We start from the raw sequence: 21,812 nt of genomic DNA on the forward strand, positions 1-21,812 counted from the left end.
ACTTCATTTTTCCATGGGAAACGGAAAACCTGGATCTCTGCTGATGATTAAAAAGGAGAGCCTGAGGTTGTTTAGATTTAGGTTCTCTCTGCCTCTTCCAGTAAGCAGGGATGTTTAAAGTGAAGTTACCTGTAAGACTGGAAAGGCTGTGCTGCTCTGGTTACCCAGACCTGCTGAGCTGTGGTTCTTGGGCTTTGTCTCGTAACTCAGCAGACCCAACAGTGGAATCAGACCCAACAGTGCAAAATTGTCTTTACAGTCTGTATTGTAGTTTCTGTCATGCCCTTATGATTACTGGGGAGTCAAAAGTAGTATGGTTAAAATCAACTGTCCCCCAAGCATGAGGTTCACACTTATCCAGCTGTAGCTTCATAGTTAGTTATGCTTTTCTGGAAAGTCAAAGTACAAAAAGATGCTTCTTAATTCTTCCATGGCCTGTTGACTTTTGAGTGAAAGACGGATTTCTGCAGCTCTGATCTAGCCATGGGTATCAGGTAGGGCGTATCTTTTGTATGTAGGTGTAGATTATTTGTTTTATAGAGCTTGGGGAGCTGTTAGGACAAGAGGTCCTAATGGGTGGTCAGAAGCCAGGGAGCCAAGTCAGGGAGCCAGAGCAGGAGGCAAGTCCAAGATACTGGGCTGAGGTCAGGTGACAAAAGGTCTGTAGTCAGGATGCCAAGCCCAGGGGAAACCTGGAAGAAAGCCAAGGTCAAGGACTGGAGGCAGGAAACTTCAAGACAAATCAGGGTTGTTAGAAGTCTGGGCCAGGGACCAAGGAACCTGGGCAGGGAGCAGGAGACAAAGCGAGGAGATGCAACCAGGCCACAGGCTACTTGGAGGTTGGAAGCTCAGTGTAGGTGTAAGACCAGAACCTTACATGAGGACCTGAGCAAAGACTGACTTGACATGTAGCTGGCAGAGCTTGAGAACAGGGACTTAGACCGTAGGCTGAACTTTCTTTATAGACTCGCCTGAGTCCAGTGACAGATGAGTAAATATTTTCTACCACAGCTAGCTTAAAATAATCTGACAACCTGATGTGTGATAGTGGTAAAGAATTGCAGCCTGCTGGACCTCTGTGTGCTGCCCCTGTATTTGTACTAATTTATTATAGTAAGAAAAACAGAATTTTCTCCCCAGGGGAGAACTGGTTGTCTGTCTGTTTCAGGTCTCAGCATAGCAAAACCAATACAAATTACAACAGTGCTGCTCAACCTTCTGGTCCCGTAGGCCAGATGATTGGGGCAAGCCCAATCTGTGGATCAGGTCCTGTACTACTTCTGCCTGGGTCCTGCACTGCTGGATCAGCCCTGCATTGCCAGAGCAGGACCCTCACTGTCATCTCTCAGCCCCACGCAGCCAAATCAGCCCTGCACCACCTCCGCCATGCATGCCCAGATCAGGTCCTATGCCGCCCTAATCCTGCATGCCCAATCCAGGCCTCATGTGCCTAATCTAGCATGCAGGGCCATGCTATCCGCCTGCAGGGCTCCTCAGAGGGTTCCGAAATTTGGCAGCAGGGGAGCAGCAATTAACACAGCTGCTTCACCCCTACCGCCAACTCTTTGGACCCAAGGGCTGGATGACATGGCCCCGTGGACCAGATATGGATCAAGCTCCATGGATCAGCGGTTGAGCACCCCTGATTCACATGTTGTATGTCCAGGTCCTAAGTGAGCATAAAGGGATCTGGACATTTACACTACTGTCTTACAGAGAAATATGGTCCAAGCTGTACCCATGTTTTGCTGCTTGAATATAGAATCAACTCAGGAGAGGTTTGGAAGTTCTGGCTACAGATTTATAAAGAAACCAAAGAATATTGTAATACCTGTTATGAATGCCTGCTGGTGATCCTCAAAACTATTAAAATAATGCAATTTCTCTCTCCCTCTCTTTACTGGATAGTCCATTCAGTCATGTTGAGGTTGATCTGATAGGACCCTTCAACCTGACTGCCAAAGAGTACAGTTATATATATGACATAGTAGAGTATGCTACATGACACTTGGAGCCGTTTCTTTGCACCATTTCAGCGTAGCGTGTCAACAAGCTGGTTAGTGCTTTGCTGGGTGGATCCCCAAGATAATGTTAACAGATAATGGTGTTAGTTCATGCTTCCAAGTTTTGTGCTCCAATGCGTCAGCTTCATGTAGCTCTAGTGACTGCCATACAGTGAGTGGGCCAGCACCAGTCTCTGCTGCTGAAGGCCTGGCTCTGAGTTTGAAAAGTGTTAGTCTGTCACTTTAAATTCTCATTTCTCTTTGCTTGACTGGGAAACTCAAGGTTACATTTTGACCACTGAAGCCTACAGCTGGGACAGGTTCCCTTCACATTTGTTACTTATAATCCAGGAAGTCCTAAAACCACATGGAAGGTTTGCCTTTTGATTTATTGTCTGAAGTTGCCTGTGCATTTCTTAATAAAAGACATGGCAAGAACAGGTGACTGATGTGGTGAATATGGTCTTCCATGTCCTTAATTTGTGGGAATCTCTTTGCTTATGAAAGATTTCTCAAATACTGTAGTTTAATTCAAATAGGTAGAGCAGGTAGGGGCAGGTCCTGTTCTGTGTTGCTAGCCACAGAAAGTAAACTCCTAGTAAAGGAGCAGGGATCACTGAAACCAGAAGGTAGATTATGGAGGTGAGTGTTTGCTCATCCTACGGAATAGGAACCAGACGTGAAATCCTGTAACTACTAGGCATACGGGCCAATGTCCTGCCCTCATAGGAAAAGTCAGCACTCATATAATAAATAAAAGATTGAATGGGCAGACTTGGAGCTCTGTCTCTCTGAAGGCATATAGGGAGAGATTAGGCTGTCATCTGCTATGAGCCTCTTCATGCTGGCATGGGGAGCAGCCTGTGCCTAGAGACAGCAAATGAGAGCTGTGGAAAAAATTAATAAAAAGGATGACGCATTTTGGCCTCTTTATAAAACCATTTTTCTGACAACTGCTCCAAAATGCCTGAGCTTATTATCTGAGTTTGTACTACCATACTTCCTCTTGTTGTAAAGAGGCGAGTTGATTTGCTTTTTCCAAGTAAGGAGTAAAAGTTACACTTTTCTAAAAATAATAGACCACAGTCTTAATTAGAATTAGTCTTGCTCTACTGCTTCAGCAACGCACAGGCAGGGGGCTCAGGAACCACTAATACCATTTCCACGGTGGCGTGTCCTTAGAGCATATGTTTTTAGTTTCAGTTGGGGCTGACTGCTGCAAGTTTGCACCTCTGACTTCAACATTAAAGCTTATAAAATAAGAACTATCAGGGGAGCTGATATATTTAGCCACTTCTGCAGTGCGTCTAACTTTAGCACTCTTGGTAGTGGTGGTGGGTGCTTCCTTTCCCACAATCCCCCTGGCCTATTACAAGCCAAGGACAGATCGCCTGTCATCTAGCTAGCAGGGAAATAGATTCTGTTGTAGATCATGTTTCTTGATAAAGGATTGCAAGAAGGCATCAGGAGGTTCTGGTTGTGCTGAGGGATAGTGTGAATGTCAGCAGAAAGGGGAGTCTGGCCTCAGAAGTGAGCTACGATGCTTGGATGGTCTCCCCCTGAGGAAGGAGAAGACATAGTATGTTTCTGCAGGAAGTCACTTGCACCTCTTTGCCTGTAAAACTCAAAAGCAAGAACGCAACCTATTGGGTCTGAAGTGATCTCCCACAAAAACTCTGAACCTTGACTGGAAAGTGAAAAGCTTACCAAGATGATGATCAAGGAAACCTCTCTGCGACGGGACCCAGACTTAAGAGGAGAGCTAGCTTTCCTTGCGAAAGGCTGTGATTTTGTTCTTCCATCTAGGTTCAAGAAGAGGCTGAAATCATTCCAGCAGGCCCAGGTTTGAAAATGTGGTCTTTATTTTCCTTTAGTTATTTATTTATTTAACTGCTTTGTGTCTTTTCTAGCAGATCGGGAAATGGAACTGCCTTTCCTCTGGGCTTGCCTATTTGTAGAAAGTTATTTGCAGCCAGATACCAACAGGTTTAAAAATAGACCTTCCCAGCTTAGAGCATAGAGTTAAAATGTTGTCGTAAACAAGGGAAAACTTTTTTTGACAAGGACAACAGCTTCACAGATGTAGGTAGAAAGAACTCAAGACTGTGAAAACTTTGCTGCACTCTTTTTAAGAAAAGCTCCGTTCAGGTGGGTGTTTCCCATCTGACTGTGTTGAGCGTCCATCTGATTGTATTTTGTTGTATGTGTGTATTCCTGAGCAGCCCCAAGCCACTGCTACCTTGGAGCCTTGAATTTTCCCCAGCTAGAAGAGCTGCTTTTTGGAGAGGAGCTTCAATGAGAATGCTACTCTGTGCCACTTGCATTCCTTCCAAGGTTGCTGCTGAAGGTGACATGGCCAAGGAAATGAGAATGTGGTGCAGGCTTCACTTCATCCCACTACGCCCCAGATGCTGTATAGTCTCCCTGGGGCAGTTGGCAAAAGGATGCTCTCATTTGTACCAGGCCACCAGACTGGCCTATCACTGCCTCAGACTTGGGGAGAAATCACAAGATACTGTATCTTCTCGCATATAACATGCATCTCCCCACCTTCAAGCATTCCCTCCATATTAGGGTGTGTATTAATTGGGGAAGCTGATTTTCTGTCTGGGATAGAAACGCTCAGGTTTGTTTCCTGTTCTACAGTGCAGTAGTTGTGTTCCTGTTCAAGCAGCTGAGGGAGTGATTGATTTCATGGCTCATTGTTCATCACTCCACAGGTGTTAATGATCATCTGTCATTTTTAATGGTCTTGATGTCCCACTTAAGAAGCTCAACTTTTTAAGGCAGTTTTGGTATCTTCTGAGTGCTTCTCTTTTCTTTCCTTCTGTTTGACAGCCTGCAGACTCTTTAGCTCTTTTCAAAATCATAAATTAACCCTTGAAAACCAGCCTTCAGGAACAGCTAGGATTTCAGCTTTAGTTAAGCAGGAAAGGGAGGGTTGAGACAGCTGAGAATTAGACTCTGTTCACTACTCTATGCAGCCATATCCCTGAAAAAAAAATTCTTTCTTTCTTTCAAAAACACAATGGGTATTATATTCTGGAGCATGTTGTATGCAAGAAAATACAGTAATTGAAGTGCTCCCATCTTCAATTGTCCATCATGCTCCTTGGTTGCACCTGAGGATCAGGGCCAAGTAACTAATACATGAGTGATTCAGGGAGAAAGCTAAAACATTGGGATTTTCAATACTGCAAGTATTATATAAGAATTATTTATCAGATATCCACGTGATGTATTATTAGAAGGGAGGGTATCTTGTCTTAATGTTTTGCAGTAATACATTGAAATAGGTGTGTGACACTACTCTTAAGAACATGCTTTTCCTGTTCCTTGAAGAAAAGAGCATGCAGTCATGGGGATGCTGTTAGTTAATGGGTTTTGCAGTGACTTGAAAGATAGATTGTAATAATTCTGAAAAAGGCTTAAAGACACAACTATATGAAGTAGTTATGAAAGTTTACTACTTGAGGTGCAAAACCTATTTCTTCTCCTTGATCACAATAATGAAACAAAACTCAGGTTTTATTTGCCCACCAGAAAATATTCCTTGCTAGTGAGAATTAGATAATTAGAATTTGAGGTTGAGTGTGCTAGTGGTCAACTCAAAATGGAGCCTGCCTACCTCAGATACCACCTTTGCCTGGTCCCTATCCCTGTGGCCAAGATGAATAGGGATAGGGGATTTTTGGTGGGCTGCTGTTGGATTCTGGAGTTCATTGCTCTAGAAAAAACAATCTGATCTGCAGGGCCATCTCTTTACTTAGGACTTTGTGTCAGGAGCTGTAGAAGAGTGTATTGGTCTTTTTAAGGAAGGTGAAGGGACTTGTGTATCTATAGTTTCTTTGCTTTAGCTTCTGCTCGCCTATCAGTAAAGGATATTGGAAGTTGCAATGTGGAGGACACTTGTGAGGTTCCCATGGCCAGGCATCCTGTGAATGTAAACTGTCCTATCCTTCTTGGCAGGACTTGAGGGAGACTCTGGTGGTGAGAGCATGACAACTGGCCAAGCACCCCCAGGGAGGGAAGGGGAAAGGCAGTCAACCACAGTTCCTTGTTTTCTTCCCCTTGATAACAGTCAGACCAAACCTGCCCTTTCTAAGGTAGTCTCACAGTCTGAAGCGGAGGAATGGGAATGCTAAACTGAGGCTGGTGAAGAAGTTCGGTCATTTGTATTTGTATTTTCATTGGTCTGCTTTCATTGCCATCAAAACTCAGCAGAAAGGGAAAGCAATACAGAAAGAGCCCTCAGGCTGGCAAAGCTGGGCTTTGAGCAGAGAGATTTGGTCATAAAAGACACTTTGGACTGATACAGTCCCTTAGAGAGGGAAGCTTGGTTACAGTACCAATGGGAAGAAGACGAGGAACTGTGGTTGACTTCTCATGTGGCTGCAGTTTATCCTAGAAGGGAGTGGAGATAGCTCTTGGGAAAGTTTATACTGCTCAATATGGCATTGCCCAGCATGGGAGATCAGTACTGACATGCGAATTTTAGGTGTAACACTACTTCCTTCTGTGCAGCTAATGCAGGAAGCTCACATCCCTTCTCTTCAGGGGCAGCTAAGAGGACTCCCACGACAGGGGCCTTGAGGAAAGGAGAATGCCCATGTTTTGGAGTTTGGGTGATTGTTTGCTATAGCCACATCTTCCTTATCTGTGATAATGATTGTCACTGTTTTTTAGTCTGTATACATACAAAAAAGCTGTATGATTGGCTCAAGATGTAGCAAGCCTGGTAGATTGGTTTAATCTAGGTAATTTAAACCTGAATTTACAACAATATTAAGAGCGGAGTTAGAATCTAATTTCCACCTGATGTCCAAAAGAAAAGTTCACTGCCAGCTACTGATACCCGCACCCCCCACGTATTTCTTTATATATGCCACTGACTACTTTTCTGAGAGTGCTGTTCGGTAACATATGTACCTTGCTGAAGCAGACTTGTTCCACTAAATTGCACTTACCAAAAACTGATGAAAGTTACTATAATTCAGATAATGAAATGGGAACTTGTATATCAAACTGCAGCCTAGGTAAGCTATATTGTTACAGTGTATCCAAAGATCTAAGACTGTCTAAATAAATTTCCAATTTGTCATTTCCCTTTTATATTAGTCAGCAATAATGTATTGACCTACTCCATGTAGGATTTTTTTTTAAATGGCCCATGCAGAGTATAACAGACCCTCCCTTGGGTCAATGGGAGATTTACAAGGCTTCCCCCAGATGAGCTCTCACATCTGGAATTGAGGAACACATAAACAGACCGTCATTGGAAGCAAAATGCACCAAAAATAAATGAATCAAAAAATAAAAATAAAAATCAACAAGTGGTTGAAGTCAAAGCAAAGTTGAGTAACACGACTGCATAACCCAAAAGAAAAAGCCTGAGAGGTTTTCTCAAACATATTTTCATGTGCTTATTCTTTGATTTCTCTAGCTGTCTCTTCTCACAGCTGCTTTCTGAAATTAGAAGGAACTAGACTAAGTTTAAAAAATGTTCTTTGTTTGCTTGCAGCTGAACCTTTTGCAAAAAACCTGACATCACTTTTTATGAACTGGCCTTTCCGTTGCTTGCCAGTTCCTTGCAGCGGTTCAATAGTTCAGCTTCTCTTTGTAAGGTCAGCAGCATATCTGTGCTTGATTTTTCTCCATCCTGGAAATCTAGCAACACCCCCCTTATTTGTACTGAAATGTCTAGCCTTGAGCTTCGATTGTGATTATGGACTGGAAAATAAAGTGGAGTCACAGTAAAGGGGGGTGTGACTCATGGTTTTTGAACGTGTGAGATTCATAGTACTGAAGTCTGTGGAAAGCCTTGCTTTGAGGCTTGTGCTGGAGTAAGGCTGTGATGCAACTGACACCCAGGGAGACACCAAGGGGGATGGAAGCCAGGGCTGTTTGTAGACAAGGGGAGAGGAAAGCTGATGACATCTAGCTCCAGAGTACTGTGAAATGGGACTTTGTAGGTCCAAGGAAGTGATTCCCAAAGGGTGCGCCACAAGAGCAATGATGGTATGGCACAAGATTCCCCCCCGTGTGAGGAGGTAAATGCTTTCATCCCCATCTGACACCCTGTGCCTGCCCCAGCAGCGACTACTGTCACCATTGCCACCTTCCCCTACCCATCCCATCCCCCAAGCAATCCCTGAGCTGCACCGCCCTGTTTATCTCCCAGCAGGAAGATGTACAAGGATGAACCAAGCCTTGCAGCCCAGCTCATCCCTTCCACTCCCTCCAAACTCCCAGAGCCGGCAGAAGGGTCTGCAGGGGTGGTCCCTGGCGTGAGAGACCCCACGAGAACAGAATCAGTAGCAGAAGCTGTCTTTGTCCCTCAGGTATAGACCAGCAGGTTGGAGAGGGCAGACAGCAGAAAGAGCAGGGCCCAGCAGGGTGAGATTCTGCCCCCATCATGACATGTACTAGATCAGCCATTCTAGACTTTTTTAGCCTCAAGGCCTTCCCTCTAGATCTTTTCTGACTTTAGATCCATCTAAGTGATTTTCAACTGGGTTGCCATGAAGTTCAGAAAAGTTATGGAGTTATTTTTTTTACCAGTACATCTCAGCACTGGTAGGATATCCTTTGGCAGGGGAATGGACCCGATCCCTCAGAGCTGGCTCTGCTCTCTTCAGAACATGTACGCTGCTAGGGTGTGCTTTGGTTTTCACGGGGACGTGTACATACACACACCCACGCCTGCGGTGAGAAGGGATCCTGTGGAAGGGGAAGTCCTCATCACTTACAGGAGGAAAAGTGAAAAGTCAGGAGAAATTCCTCCCACCCGTCTCTGAGGAGCTAGTTTTACAGGACCCTGAGGGACAGACTTGAAGGTGTGTCAGGAAACTGGATGCAAAGCAGCACTGAAAGGCTTAGCAGTCTTATTTCTTTAACTTTTCAAATGCAGTTCCTTGGCAAGTTAGTCTCTAAAATGAATTAAGAAAAAGGCTTCATGTTCCTAGCAACTAGTAAAGGCAGCGAAGAGCAATACAAGCAATTCATAAATTTTGCTTGTATTTTATTACATTGAAGTAGATTTCTTCTTTCCAAAAGCAATTTTTGTTTTGAAATACTTGAACTAGGTTTGAGCTGTTCGAGCTTTTCTTATCAACCGTTATAAAATATATATTTTAAACATATAACCAACCTATAATCAATGAAGATGAAATAAAGCTCAGATTAAATCACTTCCCCAGTCAGACTTCCCATAGTCTATCAGCCCAAGACAGGAAAGGAGCGTTCCCATATCAATTCAGGGTCCATTGGTGGTTGCTAAGAGGAAGAGGGTCTCAGACTACAGGGAACCCCCTGAAAAGCAAGGTGACAGGTAACACAGGCTTCTCCTTCACCAGCCACACAGAAAACTCCTTCTGCTCAACCTCTTATTAGGCTCTGGTTGTACCTCAAAAAATCTCTCTCTGCTGTAGTTTTGCATGTGACTTTGAGACTGACATAAAGATGTCAGGTCTCTCCCAGGGCGCCTATACATGTGCAGCAAGGCTGCTCTGACATGCTGTAATTAATTGAGTCTGCTGGACTCCAGTGTCATGTATATCGCGTCCCCATACTGAAAAATGATGGCAGGGGCACTAAAGCTCGTTTGATGAACCATTTTTCAGTGCAGGGATAGGCACTCCAAGCACTTCAATTAGAGCAGCTCTCAGAGCTGCTCTCATTAAAGCACCACCGCCACGTCCAGATTATATATAAATATCCCCAGTGTTTAAATAAACCAGTTAACAGCTTTGGCTTTTTGAACTAAAGTGTTCTATTACATGAAGAATAAAGAATCGTATATCAGTGTTTATTTCAATTACGCTCTTTTACCAGGTTTTACTAAATGTGCTAAAGAACAGGACCCCTGCATGTTTCAATTCTAAAAGTTTAAATTTTATTTAAAATGTTGATTTTATTACCTCATAATTTAGGATCCCAAAAGTACCAAAGAAAATTCACATGTGCTCAGCTGTTTAATTTCATGACCTCATCCCAAAAATATTGAAGTCTGAACAGAAGTCAAAGATGTCAGAGGACTGTGAAAAGGATGAACTAGTCTGTCACCATAACAACTATACACGTATTGTATACAGGGTGATGTTGACATGTATAACAGAGGCCTGCAGGAAGGGGAAAAGATGATCCTGAGAATTAAAACATAGAAATAGTGGTTTCTTCCCTGACTGTGAAGTATTAGGTCTTTGCTTTTGGAGGGCACTTAAAAACAAAACTTAAGGAATTGCTCAACTTGCTACTTTAATACCTTTCCCTGGAAATCTTGCTGTTAATCTTTCTGGACCTTGGTTCCTCATGCGTAAAAAGGAGGATGATAACATTATTCTAATTCCTGTGGATATTATGAGGGCAAACTCATTCATATTTGCACCAGCTGAGTGATGAAAACATTGAAAGAAGGTTTTATTTCATTTGGGAGCAAAACCAAACAAAACCTTTATTTGTTGCAGGGTTTGAGTACTGTCTGCACTCTTAAACAGACAACACACTAAATGACAAGGTTAAAAAGAAATACTGAGTATGGATTGTATAAGTCGAGTACAGAACACTGGCCATCCTGCATAGTGAATGAAGCAGGGGTCTTATGGAAAAGTGTGGATGCTCATGTAATAAAATACTTTATCATAATGAATGATTACAAGGGGGCTGAAATAAGGTTGAACAGGCAGCTTTAAATCTAATATATCTTAACTTCTCAGTGTTTGACATTACAGCCCAAGTATTTTAACATGTGTCTGTACTGGTTTTAACATTTACATGTGCACACATACACACACAACACACACATACACAATCTGGTTTTTGACCCAGTTAATTTTGTGCATTTGGAGCATATTTTTTCACACTTTTACATTGTATTGTGAAAAGAAAATTTATTCCTTGCCCTATCTTTTCAGGTTCAAAATAAACAAGAGAAGAAGCCTGGGATTCCATCCCCAGCCCCTCTGAACTCAGCAGTCAGTCCACGACCTCTTTTGCCTGTGAATAAAGGCACTGTCAGTGCCCCCTTGTCCATAAACATTCCACGTTTTTACTTCCCCAAAGGACTTCCAAATGTGTGCACCAATCATGAGGAGACCATTGCCAGGATTGAGATGGCCTTTACAGAATTTGAAGAGAGAGTCAACATTTATGAAATGGGGAAAATTACCAAGGTAAATATTGTGGTGTTGAAGTGATGTTGTAACTGTGATGGTTCAGGAAATATGCAAGAGGTAAGATTTTTTGTGGGGTGACCTCTTATTGGACCAACTATATGGTTGGGAAAAGACTTCAACAAGCTTTTCAATGCAATACATTCTTCTGGTCCTTCTTTCTTCAGGAGACTGGAAGAGAAATACATTGCATTCAAAAATATGGCTGAGTCTATCCCAACCATGCAGTTGGTCCAATAAAAGGTATCACCCACAAAAATCCTTGCCTTTCACAAGGATAGTATGGTTGCTCTGAAGGTCATTCATGGTTTTGGGGATGATGCAGCTAGACCAAGACTAGAATTGAGGAAATAAAGCTACTGAATGTTTCAGTACGTAAAGAGGAAATGTATACTTTCAGTCTGATTGACTTCCTTTTAAATTAAGGAAACAGAAAAACAGGAATGAACTCAACTAAAGTCCCTAGAAGAGGAGAGTGCTGTGTGTGTACTCTTCTGGTGCATAATGCATCAAATTTGACCCACTTACCTACTGACAGGCAGATTGCTTAGAAATGCAAATGTGTTTAACACAAAAGACCGTCACAACTGCTACATACAGAATAGTTGCAAATGACACAAATGACTTGGAGGCAGATTCTCTCCTCACTTCAGTTGGTGTTATTAGCAGTGGAAACAATTAGTAGTATACGTAAGTTAGATACGTGTGAGGTTAGAAATGGGTCCTTGGTCTCTATTCCTTCCCTAATGGTCCATGAACCAGGTAAGACTTGTTTCCATTTTGTGTTTAGAAATACATAGGCCTTCTGCTGTTCTTTAGTCTTCCACAAGGGCTCCACTGTGAGCACTGAGTATATGAAACCAGGGATTCAAGCAGTAGGTTATTTTCAACTTGACACTGCCTCCAGCATGGGCACACCCTTGTCATTTAGGAAAATGTTGTGGTGGCAGAGTCTCATTTTATGATAAATATGGCACCAGCTAATAAAACACACCTCCAGCAAAGCTGCTTAGGAAAACACCAGTGCTTGGTAGGAAAGTTTCCTGGCCCATATTACATATAGCAAAAGGGCAGGACAGGCATTTGTCTGTGTCATTACTACAAGCAGGAAAAACAGCAAGGTGCTGCAGAGAAGACTGTAACCTCAAGCACTGCTACCTCTGGCCATCCTTGGGACACGTATGTTATCTGATGACATCCAGATGTGACGTATTGCAGTACAGACATGAAGTCTAGACTTGAGGCTGTGAAGCAAGGAAGCTATGAATAAGCAAGGAAGCTGTGAATAGAACAAGTCAAAAGAAAATCTCAAGACTTTTCCTCCAGGTGGCCCACTTTTCCCCCCCATCAGTGGACAACATTGCGGTAGACTGAAATAAAAATGGTCACATCCAAAAGCAATTATGCAGCTGACTGGTATTCTGGTAGAAAAAGGAAGAAAATGTTAAGGAAGAGGTTTGAGGAGAGAACTTTGTTCATTAGAAAATAAGTTTGCAAGAGAGGCTTTCAGTGGAAGGTGGGGAATTGTGTCTTAGCTCTATAAAGTTGCTGTCTTGCCTGGATCCACCCTGTGCCAGCCATGTTTCATTCAAGAGTTAATCTCTTAGAAGCATCCTGACATCTTCCCAATGGTGATGGAATTTGTTCCCTGGTCCTTTCCTGTCACCTTGACACATGTAGTCCTGCTTCACTCATTCCTCTCCAGAATCGCATTGCAAAGGCCATTCACTGTGTCACCCTTCTGTGAACTCCCCATTCTCTAGTAAATGAAGCATACACTGCCTGTCTTCACTTTCAACCCCCTTTAAGTCTTCACTCAGCCTGTCAACTCTTGTTCTTCACTCCACTAGTTATGTTTGCAGATGCTCCCAGGTTTTCCAACCCCCCCATGTCTCTCTATTTTGGGGCGGAAGACCTCACAAACAGCTCCTTTTTGTTTGTTGTTCTTCTGATTTCTCCTTAAAACTCCTGTACTGTGATACCTACACCAACAGTCATGCTCACCAATATCATTCCTCATACTCCTCATGTTTGTAGCCACCTGCTATCTCTGGTTTGTATTCAGACTGAGAGCTCTCTGTGGCAAGGACTGTTGGTTTGTTCTGTAGCTGTGCATGGCCAGGTAGAGTGGGGTCCTGCTCTCCATGACTGGGGTTTCCAGGTAGTTGAGGAGGAGGCAAATACTTTGGCATTATCGGCACATTTTTGGCCCATGGTATCTTGTTTTCTCTCTCAATGGTCTTAAGCAGATGGAGTCACAATAGTATGGATCTCTGTGAATCATCCTGTGCAGGTGATGGCCCTTGGCAAGGGGGACAGTGGAAGCTACTGTCATGTCAGGCAGTCTTTCTTCTGTGTCCTTTAGAGGTGATAGCGGGACCTTTGTGGTTCAAGGTGTCAAAGGCAAAGGGCATCATAAGGACGGAAGTTTTACTTTTGTCCATGTCCATGGGCAAATCTCTGTCCCCGTGCTTTGCCCTGCTCTGAATCCTGTTTGCAACGCACATACCTGCAGAGCTCCAATGTGTGGCTGTTGCTTCAGCTCTTCTGCAGCAAGGCAGCAAAGTTCCTGAAGACTGAGTGGACTGTTGTGTTTTACCAGGCAGTTGTCAGGCATACTTTCCTGAAGCATTACAGAGAGGAAAAGGCACTGGTTTTCCTAGCCCAGCACTTGAAAGCATGTGTCGATGCAGAAGCTAACTGGCAATTCCTGTGTGGTGGAATCCTAGATGCATCTGCCTCTCTCCACTGGTGTCACCAGGAGAAATGGGATTGTTTTGGGATCTCTTGCCAAAGTGTAAGAGAACCAGGGAAAGGGCATTAGGTTGAGTCTCCTCTTGGCCCAGCAATTTACCCAGGCATATGTCTGTGTTGCATGTGATAACTGAGTTCTGTATCCTGGTCTGAGCATCACAGTAAGATATTTTTGATAAGCTACACATATTAATACCCCATTTCTCACACAGCAAAAGCTGGTCCCTTGGCTACATTACAGAGTTTTGCATCACAACCCTGTCATTCAAGGAAGCTGGTATAGGTATGGTGGCAAAAAAACTACTTCAGTCATCACATTTACATCCACATAAAGGGGCCCAGCCACCTTAGTACTGCCACTCATAAAAGTGACAGCAGCACCCCAGCATAGATGTATGGTAGGTGATGAATTCAATGTATAAACAGATGAGCCAGTTCTGTGAATACCTTTGCACTGAGCTGCAGTGTATCTTTGTGTTTCATTCACAGATATGTGGCTGCCCTCTGTACTGGAAAGCACCCATGTTCAATGCAGCAGGGGGAGAGCGGACAGGATTTGTGTCTGTACATTCATTCGTAGCTATGTGGAGAAAGTGAGTATAGCTTTTCTCAGAAAAGAAAAAGACCTACCTGCCTGCCCTTCTAATGTTTTTAGTCCTGTCATCCCTAAGTTCTACCCCACTTCTCAAAACACTCTTCCATTCCAAGCAAATTCATATTTTAAAAGCTACATTGTCTTCTGTGGTCTTCCCTTTAACTTCTTCAATGTTTGGTTCCCAGTTATGTTAAGGGTTTCTGCATAAATTGTTTAGACCAGTGTTTCTCAGATTTGAGTATGCCTGTCTCTGTGGGCAGGTAGTGAACTTCTGGAGGGTGTCAGGAAGAAGTGGAAAGCAGGAGAAGGGAAAGAGGAATTACAAGTGGAGGAAAAAGAAGGAAAAAAGAATTTAAAATTCTGTGCCTCTTAGGTGACTGGAGATGTTAGAGTGCAGATATAGTGATGAAAAGGGTCGCTTTTTTAATATCTGCAACATAGGGGTACACAGCAGTATAACTTAAAGTGAACACAACTCAAAATGTTAAGAATGCCTGATCTAGCTGAGGATCTATTCCTGCTCATGTTCAGGCCATGAAGTACAGTCCTGAGAGAGTGTCATTACCTGGGATGGGAAACTGTGAGTACTCTGCTTTCAGTACTGGAGTCCCATTGGCACTGGGGGGAGATATCTAAAGACACCCATCTGAGGTTTAATTCCCCATGATTGCTTTGAACAGGAACTGCTTGGGAATGGGCTAAGTGCAAGGGAGTACAGGAGGAAGTCATGTGCCTGATTCTTTGAAGCATACTCCCTGCTTGAGCACTTTGAGTCAGGCTAGGTAAGTACAGGGTCATATTTTTTCCAAAGCTCCCTTCCAAGCCATTGGAGCTGAAGTCCACGTGCAGCACAAATCTACAGCTTGTAGTAGATATGCTCCCTGGTGTTTCACTGCAATGAGGAAACAGGATACACCAATGGCTCTGCTTTTTGGTCCCAATTCAGGCGGATAGTTCAGCACATGCTTAGGTCTCATGGATTTCACGATTAAGTACTTGCCTACTTGAGCTGCTCTCAGGCCAGGGTATCTGTTGCTACTCATCATCTTAGTGACCTGAGATTTGCCATGCAGCTCCCAGCACGGGTAATAAAGCACAGCTGTCACATGAGAGCATACAGCCAAGTGGGGATAGCTGATAACAGGTCAGCTGGGCAAGGCAGGCAGGATCATAGTGACCAGGTCCCAGAGAGAGGAGCTCAGGTGGGAGGGGAATCAAAGGAAGTATTTAAATGAAGAGACTGGAGGACCAGACAGATCAGAATTAGCAGGGCATCCCACCTGGTATGGGCAGCTGGGTGAAGGCCTAAAGGCATGTGTTGAGGGTAGGTATAGATGTCATGCTGTGTGTCTGAGAAGCAGGACTAAAGCCAAAATATCATCATGAAGGAATGGGAGCAAGAAAGGTCTGAAAGAAAGCAGGGATGATACCCTGGGCCAGATCATAGTCTTGGCACCCATTTTGGGAAGACTTGGCCTGTATGTGGAGCTTCACAGTCACTTAAACATAACAGTCTAAAAAGCTCCTTTCTAGAAGAGGGGTTCTGGTTGGGCTGCTCTGACCTGCAGATAGGTGAGGTGGAAAAGCCCCTTATCTCACCCAGGTTTGTTTCCCACAGGGCATGTCTAATGCTTTAAATCAGTTTAGCTTTTAAAGCATCAAGCTGTTTTCACACCACATCCTTAGGGGGACTGTTCCTCAGCCTAATCCAGTGACTACTGCCCAGATGTGTCCAATTGCTGTTTGAGATTTATTCCCCCCAAGTATTTTCCACAAGGAATACTGTGCAAGCAGCTTCTTAGTTCTTACCAAAATAAAACTGCAAAGTTGTGTTAAGTTTTCAGCTGTCAAGTGTTTTTTTTTTTTTTTTTATACTGACATTTTTTTTTCCCTTTCTACTAGTCATAATTAATCCCTTCTATTTTGTACTAAATAGTTCCCCTCCCTCCTGGTTTTTTGTAACCTGTTACCGTGCTCTTCTTTTGTTTTCTCTTAGCTGAGCTAATTTTAGCTGTTTTATAAATTTCCTCATAAGTCAATTTTTTCAGGCCCCAATCATGTTTCATGGCTCTTCTTTGAAGATTCCCAAACACCAGTTTAGTTACCCCTCAACCAGAGTTGTCCATGCTTTAGTAACCTGAAACATCAGAGTCTATTTTTAGGCACCTAATTCAAGAGACCTGATTTTTCAGAAGTGCTGAACATCCACAAACCTGCTTTGAAATCAGTGAGAACCTGGTATGACATACTTTTGAAATCCAGGTAATTTTAGGCATACAAATATGGACTTGGGAGCCAATTGTTACGGTGCCTGTTTAAGAAAAATCTCAGCCAGGAACTGTTGCCTCTTTCCTGTGACAACATGCCTTTGCACTGGGCCAAAGCTTTACTGTTTTTTTCCTGAAGCAATCACATTGCAAATTCATGCTGCCTTTGCCATCCACTCTTATACAGACTACTCTATTAAAGTTGCAACCACTTGCTGTTTTAGAGCTGTGTAGCAGCTTCCCTTTAATTGAGGCTTTGGACACAGGGTTGACTTCAAAAGTGCTGTTTATTTTAAAGGCAAACAAAAATGTTGCTGCAAAGAGTAAAGAAAACAAACTTTTGGAGCTCTGGGTTTTTAGATGTGTGCCTAAGCTGTTTTCTCAATGTTTTGTTACTTCTCCCCCAAAATATTTTATGTTTGATTTTGACAGTGGGAACAACCAGTTTTCAAGGGCAGAAGTAGCAAAATGTTTTCAGAGTTCCTGCTGCTGAAAACTAGGCAATGCATCATCAGTCAAGCTGATAAAGAAAAATAGTGACTCACAGTCCTTTCTTTATCTGTCACCTAGTGAGCTGGGCCTAGCATGACTGGCCACAGAGCATGAGTGCTACGCTGCTGCTTAGACTAAAGATATCCACTACCACAAATATCTGCCCATAATACACAGTACTTAACAAGTTCATTCATGCTGTCCCTTTTTGGATGACCCTTATAATTACCTTTACCATCAGATTGGTGTGCTGAAGCATCATGTACTTGGAAATAAGTTGGATGATGTATTCAGGATATATGATGATGACGACATTCTTATATTCCAAGACAAAGGTGGAGCAACTACTAAAGTTAATCATGTTTAAAAATCAGCAGGACCATACCTAAGAGTTTTAGTAGAACTGGCCAGGAAACTGGGCCAGAAAGTCATGTTAATTTTAAACAAACTGGTAAAGTTCCTAATGTCTGAAAGGAAGTCAGTATTGCTCCAACATTTAAAGAGGACAAATGTGATAACTAAGTTAATTATAAGCATTTTTTGCATGGGACAAATCTCAGGAAAAAATACAATCAATAAAAAATTAAAGGATGATATATACTTCATGCCAGTTGAGAGGACCCGATAGTCTTTTTAAATAAACTCAATATTCTCTTTCGATGCAATTACAAGTTTAGTTTATAAGAGTAACTATTGATATATATTTGGACTTCTGTAAGATCTCTTTAACATGTACCACAGAGCATTCTGATTTAAAAAGTAAAACCTACCACAAACAAAACCAATCGAGGCAAGCATTAAATGGATAGAACTCAAAACAGAAATTATTAAATGTCAATTATTGTTGAATGGATGCACCTCAAAAGCGATTGTTTCAGCCCCAAGTGTTTAATATTTTTCTTAGTAATCTTTGCACCTGATAAGATTGGTGAGGTGGTAATCAAACATGTTTCAATATGGTCAAATGCAAGACCATACATCTAGGAAAAAGTGTCAGTAATAGGATGGGAGAACGGTGTCTTAGCTTTCTCAAAAGTGCATAGGAGTCATGGTGGAATCCCACTGAATCTGAGCTCCCAGTATAATAAAGTGGGACCAAAAACCATTTATATATTTATTCAGACTTTCTGTTCTCAGGCATCCAAGTCTGAAGTCTTGCAAAATACTTTAATGTGTGTAACTTAATAACACAAAAAATGCCACCCCGTTGTGGGTATTCACATCCAAAAGCCTTAGCAGGATTGAGCCATAATTTAATAAACAACAAGTAATAATTATTTTGCCCAAGCAATCACTAGTAACTAACGCCACATTTTACTCTTTGTAGTTATTGCAAATCACCAACTAATTTATTGTTTGCTGCCTCAAAGTTATGAAAGGAATCAATGATAACATCTGGTGACAGGTATTTTCAAAGTGCCCAACTCTTCTATTTCTTTCGTTATTATTTTTCAGTAGGAATATGGTAAATCCCTGAAAATGCCTTCTTTGTGCTCATGTCTTCTGTAAAATCCCAGTTATTTAGGCAACCAGGCTAATGTTGACAAACACAATATTTTGCAGGAGAGATTGGCCTAATCTTCCACTGCTCTGAAGTGCTTGCTTTCCATGGTCACAAGCAGAAGACATCATCCTAAAGAGCATATTTCTGTTCTGTAAAGAACACCACACCCCACTGGCTTTTTCTCTAGTAGGAGCAGGCCCCTTCCATAGCTTCCTTGCACTTCACCCACGCCACGTTCTACAAAAGAAGCCATTGTTTGGCTCACTGGGGTGATTTGTGTGTCAGAGAATTTAGCCAGTGGAGCTTGGCAGCATCCTTAAATCCTGCAGCATTAGGAAAGGTTAAACTGTAGGGAGAAAAATTTCTTTCTGCATCTTATTAAACTGCTTGTTAAAGTGATGCAACCTCTAATCCCCTGGTCTGACTCTCCCTAGCTGGCAGGTTCTTTGTTCTACCCCCCAGCCCCTGTTTGGGCTGGGGGCTCCTCTGTACCCCACTCAGCCACTTCTCTGGGCTGGGGGGGGTGAAGGCTCTGCTCTCAGGCCTTCTCTTCTGCTCCCTGACTCAGCCCTGTCTCTGAGCTGGGGAATTCCCTGTAGGGCTTGAGTCTGTCTCCAGCATGACTCAAGGCTTGCAACTCAAAAAATAGTATCAACATAAGAACAAAGGCTCCTTGCCTGCATAAACCCTTTCTTCTCTGCCCTGGGTAATATTCTCTTGTTCCTTGGGTTACAGAGTTACTTTAGCTCTCCTACCTTCCTTAGTCTTTTCTTAGTCCTGCTGCAGAAAACTCCTCTCCTCAACTACCTGACTGGCTTAGGCACTGGGCTTATCTAGCTCCAGCCTGGCCCTCTTCCCATCAGGTGAGCCTCCAATCAGCCCAACTGGAAGCTGCCTCTCAGGCAGCTTCTCTTCTTAAAGTGGGAGAGAACTTCTTTCCACAGTGCCCTGCTACATGCATGTTTGAAGTTTTGATTACTAAGACTCAATTCTGCCTGTCTTAAGCTCATAGGGTGAAAGTCATAATAGCAAAATGCCTGTGTGCCACTTGCAGCCACTTTTATAGCCTCAAGCCGGCACCATAGTAGGATTTAAGAGGTATATTGGTCTTGTGGTCTTCCTTTGCGGATAGGAGAATTAAATCCAGAGAGAGGACTAGGACCAAATTACTAAAAGTGTTGTCTTCAGTTGATAAGGGAAATGAAAGGAATCAATCACAAGTCTGTAGCTAATAGCAGTAAATTCAGTAAGAAGGAATTTTTAAAAGAAGTATCAGAAACAAAAGAATTGCTGGTAATGGCATCAGTCTGATGTTAGATAGTGATAGAAAAATTATCAGTCTCACACAGGAGGCAGAAATGTTCAGTAAATATGTTCTGTATTTGGAAAAAAACAATTAATTCTTATTTTACAGTGGCAATGAAACACTTTCTGTTGACACAATGTCAAAAAGCAACCTCTAAAGCTCCTAAGCATTTTTACAAATGCAAGATGAATTAACTTGTACCCAAGAACTTTAAAAGGATTTAGCTAAGGAGATCTCTCAGCTGATATTTGACAAATCTCTGAGTACTGGGGAAGGTCCAGAGGACTAGAAAAAAAGCAAATGTTTTCCTCGTGTAAATGGAATAGTTGAGATTATATGATCTGATTAGTTTGACATCACTTCTGTACAGAATGGTGGACACGCTAATACCATATGCAGCCAGAAAAGAATGAAGGCAGAGTGATATAATTAAGGCCTGTCAGCCTGTTTTCATGGAAAATGGTTCTTACCAAATTTGACATCTTGTTGATATGAAATTACACATTTGATCGATAAAGGTTTAACCATTGACATAATAAACCTCAGAGGCCTTTAAGGCATTAGACCAAGTGTAGCTCAACAGTCTAAATGAGTGGTGCTCAACCTCCAGCCTGTGGGCCAGATCTAGGCTGTGGAGTCAAGCCATCCAGCCGGTGGTGGGTCCAGAAATTTGGTGGCGGGAACTGATGACCAACAGCACTGCCATTGCCACTGAATTTCCAAAAGCCCTGCAGGGCAGATGACATGGCTATGTTCCCAGGGCCAAAGGCATGATCTGATGCAAGGCCTGATCCAGTGTGTGGAGCTGAGGTGTGATTTGGTGCCTAGAGCTGGGGCTACACCCTCAGCTGGCCCTGTGCACTGAATTGGGCCTCAGCTGAGCTGGCCCCCAACACTGCGTCCAGCCTGTGGAACCGATGCTACAGCACTCCTGTCTCGTGGGGTCAAAAAGTTGAGCACCACTGGTCCACCTTAGGGTGGCCATCATAGAGTTTGTCCTCTGTCCTCTCTTGATACAAAATGAGATGCTTTTATGTCCTCTATTTTTTTCTCAAAGAGAGAAAAATAAGGTTGGGTTTCGTATCAATAGAGGACAGGGGACAGAGTAGCAGAAAACCGCGGAATGTCCTCTATGATGGCCACGCCAGCCCACCTAAAAAATGAAAACAGTGCAAAGTCAGTGTAAACATGTATTAAATAGATTACAAACTATCTGGTAAATAACTTAAAAAATAATTGTAATGGGAAATCAGTATGCAAGAGGAGTGTTTCTAGTGGAGTTCCTTTGCTTTATTTTTTTCACCTGTTACTAATCAATGTTTTTATCAATGAACTGCAGGAAAAGATACAGTTAGGACTGGTACATTTTGTAGGCAAAAAGGGCTGGCACAAGAGGTAATGATAAGGACTGACCAGTTTTATAGAGCAGTCCAAATTCCAAGATGAACTGGATTCCCTAGAAAAGGAAGGATTTCATAGATTTCATAGACATCAGGGCTGGAAGGGACCTCGAGAGATCTTCAAGTCCAGCCCCCTGCCCAAAGGGTAGAAAGTCAGCTGCGGTCATAGGATCCCAGCAAGACAAGCATCCAATTTACTCTTGAAGATGTTCAATGTAGGTGCTTGAACCACCTCCGCTGGCAGACTGTTCCAGACCTTGGGGGCTCGGACAGTAAAGAAATTCTTCCTTATGTCCAGCCTGAAACGGTCTTGCAGGAGTT

General features: G+C 42.8%; 1 protein-coding gene across 4 annotated transcripts in view; it reads left to right on the forward strand.

Annotated features, from left to right (window-relative positions):
- The window catches only part of PPP2R3A (protein phosphatase 2 regulatory subunit B''alpha), an 82,124-nt gene that overhangs the window by 32,044 nt on the left and 28,268 nt on the right, over positions 1 to 21,812 (forward strand). For 3 of the 4 annotated variants that reach the window (XM_090055506.1, XM_090055504.1, XM_090055503.1), the window contains 2 exons: positions 10,916 to 11,173; positions 14,417 to 14,520. In XM_090055506.1, the coding sequence (XP_089911632.1) occupies positions 11,114 to 11,173; positions 14,417 to 14,520 (164 nt within the window). In that variant the 5' untranslated portion in view covers positions 10,916 to 11,113. Of the gene's footprint in view, positions 1 to 3,447; positions 3,847 to 10,915; positions 11,174 to 14,416; positions 14,521 to 21,812 lie in introns of those variants that run through there. The other variant, XM_090055505.1, reaches the window with a different exon arrangement.

This window comes from Crocodylus siamensis, chromosome 6 (genome assembly GCF_052110815.1).
Source record: "Crocodylus siamensis isolate JL-2025a chromosome 6, ASM5211081v1, whole genome shotgun sequence".
Lineage (NCBI taxonomy): Eukaryota > Metazoa > Chordata > Crocodylia > Crocodylidae > Crocodylus > Crocodylus siamensis.